Raw genomic sequence first — 5,085 nt, 5'->3', positions numbered from 1 at the left:
ACGAGTGGGGGAGGGGCAGAGGGAGAGGGAGACACAGAATCTGAAGCAGGCTCCAGGCTCCGAACTGTCAGCACAGCTCTTTTATTTTTTTATTTTTCATTTATTTGGAGACAGACAGAGACAGCACGAGTGGGTGAAGGGCAGAGAGAGGGAGAGAGAGAATCTGTACTGTCAGCGCAAAGCCTGATGTGGGGCCTGAACTCACGAACTGTGAGATCCTGACCTGTGCCCAAACCAAGAGTAAGACGCCTAACCGTTGACTGAGCCACCCAGGCGCCCCACAGGAAAATTTTTCTATTCAAGTGTCATTAATTTATCAACAATTTCCAAGATATTGTGCTTAACACTATTTCTCTGAAACCAGTATGTACAACTATGAGAAGAAAGCCTCTGAGTCCTTTGTTTTTTATCTAGGAACCGAATATTTTGATTCACAAAGAACAAAGTATACAGAGTTGTCAGATGACTTTCCCATCCTCTATGAATTTCATATTCAAAAACTGAACAGCAAGTTTGTTCCCCCTGCGCCCCCCCCCCACCTCCCCTTACTTCTTTTTGGACTCTGAATCCGTATTTAGCATACCAGGTAAGGATGTGATTTTGACTGACAGAAATTAATTAGCAAACATTCCTAAACAGTGATTAGCGTGTGTTGCTTGATTCCTTTAATATGTCAAAAGCATACGTAAAAGAAGGAAGGAAAAGGGGGAAATAGACAAAAAGTCTATGTAGAAGATTTATAACTTAAGTGATAGGGTATATTTGGGTGCACATTTAAATTACATAGTAAAAAACCCACCATTCTTTTCGTGAAATCTGAATTATAATTCAAATGTTACTGAGTTCAAATAACCTAACTAGTTGTAACTTGCTATTTGTTCTGTCATGGAAGAGGCCTGGGTGTCTGTGGAAATGCATCTTACAGATTCATTTGGCATAAATATGTTTCTTTCCGGGAATAGAGAGCAGGAAGGAATTGGGGAGAGGTGTTTCAAATTTATTAAAATATGCATTTTAGTACCTAAATATTTTATTCCTCCAATTCTAGTTCTGGATACATTTAGGTTTTTTTATTTCGTTTTGAGAGAGAGAGAGAGACAGAGACAGAGAGAGAGACAAAGTGCGCACAAGGAGAGGAGGGGCAGAGAGAGAGGGAGACACAGAATCTGAAACAGGCTTCAGGCTCTGAGCTGTCAGCACAGAGCTTGGCACAGGGCTCAAACCTGCAAACTGCGAGATCATGATCTGAACCGAACCAAAGTCAGGTGCTTAACCAACTGAGCCACCCAGGCACCCCTGGATGCATTTAGATTTCTATGTAGTCTTGATCTAAACTGTCAGCCCAGAGGGAAATGCAGGAGATGGAAACGATGACAGACTCCTGGAATTCTAAGGCTTGTTGCTGTTTTCTAGCATTTCAACCTAGTGACAGTTTGTTCATTGACAGCAGAAATTCACATTCTTCTCCCTCTCTCTCTCTCTCCCTCTCTCTGTGTATATGTATGTGTGTGTATACATATACACACACACACACATATTTGTGTATATATATACTACATATATACATATATTTTCAAAATATATTGAAAATTCCAGAATTTAGCTGAGAATTGCAGAATCATATAGAAACAGAGGGGACATTTTTAAACTCGGTCTCATGGAGACTTGGGTTTTTAATGAGGCATGAGGAAGAAGGAAGTGCCATCTCTGTTTTAACAAGATTTTACTTTTATTTGTTTTATAAATTGGGATTGCATGAAAAAAATTTTGTTTTAATCAGTTTCAGAGCTTTAAAGAAAAAACCAAAACAGGCTCCAGTGCTGTGCCCACAGCCCACACCGAAGCTCAGTTTCCCTGGGTTTCTCACCTCAGCCGTCTTTTCTCTGGGCCACATCATTTCTTACCATAACTTTGGTCCGTATACTTAAAATCCTTAATACTTTGGACCACAGTATAGTACTTCACTGGCGGGTACCACTTTTCAAGACAGCCTATGTCCTCACATGAAAACTAAAAGCTTAATATTCTTGAAAATAATTCATCTGTGTTGGTGCTTTCTGCCGTGGAAAGAAAATATGGATTGGTAACGATGAAACTGTACAAGTAATTGAGACCTCAGATCATATTCCAGCTTTAATGGTTTCGTGAACTAAGCCTCGATTTCTTGCCAGTATAATTACACTTACAAAACGTGTCATGTCCTCCTTATAAGGAACAGTGTTTACACTGTAGATGTGAAATGTTAAATGAAGTAACACTTGGAATATTATATCTCAGTGCTTTGCAAACTGGAAGTAAAGGTATGTAAGCTTCTTTCCATTGCAATTCATTCTGTAATTTGAAATGACTTATATGGGGCACCTGGGTGGCTCAGTCGGTTAAGCGTCCAGCTTCAGCACAGGTCATGATCTCACAGGTGGTGGGTTCGAGCCCTGCATCGGGCTCTGTGCTGACAGTTCAGAGCCTGGATCTTGCTTCAGATTCTGTGTCTCCCTCTCTCTCTGTGCCCCTCCCCCATTCATGCTCTGTCTCTCTCTCAAAAATTAAAAAAAAAAAAAAACATTAAAAAAAAAAGAAAGAACTTATATATTATCAAGTGCAAAAGGAGGCACTAGGGGATATTACCTGTGTACAAGAGGCACACGTAAAATATTTCACTTTTTCTTCTAAAATTTCTAAAATTTTAATTCTAAAATTTCTGGGAACTTGTATCTACCCTTTAGAATATAAAAATCTCCCTCAAGACTGTCTTTTGAACAAAGACTATTTCCATAGATTAAGCATATAAAGAATTCATCATTTGACCTTCTCTGGCCTCAAAAAGGTGCCGTTTCATATACTTTAACCTAATAATTCAACTTTTCATTTCTAGCACAGTATCCGACATCAAGTAGATGTTTAAAAAAAATTATTGAACTGAACCATTGAATTAAGCTTAGAAATGAAACCTCTTTCTAAAATAACTATTTTGGCGGGGCGCCTGGGTGGCTCAGTTGGTTAAGCGTCCGACTTTGGCTCAGGTCATGATCTCACAGTTCGTGAGTTCAAGCCCCGCTTCGGGCTCTGTGCTGACAGCTCGGAGCCTGGAGCCTATTTCAGATTCTGTGTCTCCCTCTCTCTCTCTGACCCTCCCCTGTTCATGCTCTGTCTCTCTCTGTCTCAAAAATAAATAAACGTTAAAAAAAATAAATAAAATAACTATTTTGGTGGGGGGGCACCTGGGTGGTTCAGTCGGTTGGGCAGCCATCTACAGCTCAGGTCATGATCTCACGGTCTGTGAGTTCGAGTCCTGCGTTGGGCTCTGTCCTGAGAGCTCAGAGCCTGGAGCCTGCTTCGGATTCTGTGTCTCCCTCTCTCTCTGCCCCTTCCCTGCTTGCTTTCTGTCTCTCTGTCTCTCTCAAAAATAATAAACAATAAACAAATTTTAAAAAAAGAATTAGTTTTTTAGCAAGAAGTAATAGGTAAATGTGTTAGAAGTTAAAAGAATCAAATTGCCAATGATTCGCTCTCTCTTTTTTTTTTTCCCCTCCCAGGTTTCTGGAATAGGTTTACGGAAAGCAAAGAAGAAACTCTAACCTGAGTATGGATTTTGAAGAAAGATTCCTCAACATGCAAAGGAGGAAATAAGCTGGTGGATAGCCCTCAGAAATGATGTCCTTTTGCCACAATGTCATTAATATTTCTTGTGTGAAAAGCAGCTGGTCAAATGATGTCCGTGCTTCCCTGTACAGCTTAATGGTGCTCATAATTCTGACCACACTCATTGGCAATCTGATAGTCATTATTTCCATATCACACTTCAGGCAACTTCATACCCCAACGAATTGGCTCATTCATTCCATGGCGACCGCGGATTTTCTGCTGGGGTGCCTGGTCATGCCTTATAGTATGGTGAGATCTGTTGAGCATGGCTGGTACTTTGGAGAAGTCTTTTGTAAAATTCACACCAGCACTGACATTATGCTGAGCTCGGCGTCCATTTTCCACTTGTCCTTCATTTCCATTGACCGCTACTATGCCGTGTGTGACCCACTGAGATACAAAGCCAAGATCAGTATCTTGGTTATTTTTGTGATGATCTTCATTAGTTGGAGTGTCCCCGCTCTTTTTGCATTTGGAATGATCTTTCTGGAGCTCAACTTCAAAGGAGCTGAAGAGGTATATTACAAGTACATTCACTGCATAGGAGGTTGCTCTGTCTTCTTTAGCAAAACATCTGGGGTACTGGCCTTTATGACTTCTTTCTATATACCTGGATCTATTATGTTGTGTGTCTATTCCAGAATATACTTCATAGCTCAAGGACAGGCCAGATCAATTAATGATGCAGTTGGATTGGAAGAGAAAAATGGAATGTCACAAAACAAAGAAAGGAAAGCTGCAAAGACTTTAGGGATTGTGGTGGGAGTTTTCCTAATATGCTGGTGTCCTTTCTTTGTCTGCATGGTCATGGACCCTTTCCTGGACTATGCTATTCCACCCACCTTAAATGATGCATTGGTCTGGTGTGGCTACCTGAACTCTACTTTCAATCCAATGGTTTATGCATTTTTCTACCCCTGGTTCAGAAAAGCACTGAAGATGATTCTATGTGGTAAAATTTTCCAAAAAGACTCTTGTAGGCATAAACTATTTTTAGAGTCACATCCATAGAATTATTATATTTACTGTTTACTGCTTTGCAAAACAGCTGGTGATCATAATTTTGAACACAACATAATTAACCACATGCACCAATTGCGGGGTCTTTCATCAAATGTTTGAGCCAGAGAATGGATAGTGACATATAATGCTTTTATTTCACTTCCTTTTTGGGACACAGTGGGTGTAATCCTTGCCATGCTTACTATTACATAGAAGCTTTGCAAGTCCAGAATTTAAGGCCCTACGTTAAGAGCCTTTCTTGTCCTTAGCTGAACTGCCATGAATTGACAATTGTTCAATGCTGGAAATTATGGGGCCGCAATTGGATATGCAAATTAGAATTACTTTGTCATCCATTTGCTCGAATATATATGTCTTTTTGTGAAATCAAATAAAGTACACATTAAATGATATTAAATACTTTTTATACATAATTTGCTA

At 39.8% G+C, this 5,085-nt stretch overlaps 1 protein-coding gene across 1 annotated transcript; it reads left to right on the top strand.

Annotated features, from left to right (window-relative positions):
- The first annotated feature begins 3,608 nt into the window (after nucleotides 1-3,608).
- On the top strand, nucleotides 3,609-4,667 carry TAAR1 (trace amine associated receptor 1). The gene has a single exon (XM_042937414.1). The coding sequence runs from the start codon at nucleotides 3,649-3,651 to the stop codon at nucleotides 4,651-4,653; it is 1,005 nt and encodes a 334-aa protein (XP_042793348.1). The 5' UTR covers nucleotides 3,609-3,648; the 3' UTR covers nucleotides 4,654-4,667.
- The last annotated feature ends 418 nt before the right edge of the window (nucleotides 4,668-5,085 follow it).

This window comes from Panthera leo, chromosome B2, assembly GCF_018350215.1.
Source record: "Panthera leo isolate Ple1 chromosome B2, P.leo_Ple1_pat1.1, whole genome shotgun sequence".
NCBI classification, from domain to species: Eukaryota; Metazoa; Chordata; class Mammalia; order Carnivora; family Felidae; genus Panthera; species Panthera leo.
This window is presented reverse-complemented; position numbering and strand designations above follow the sequence as displayed.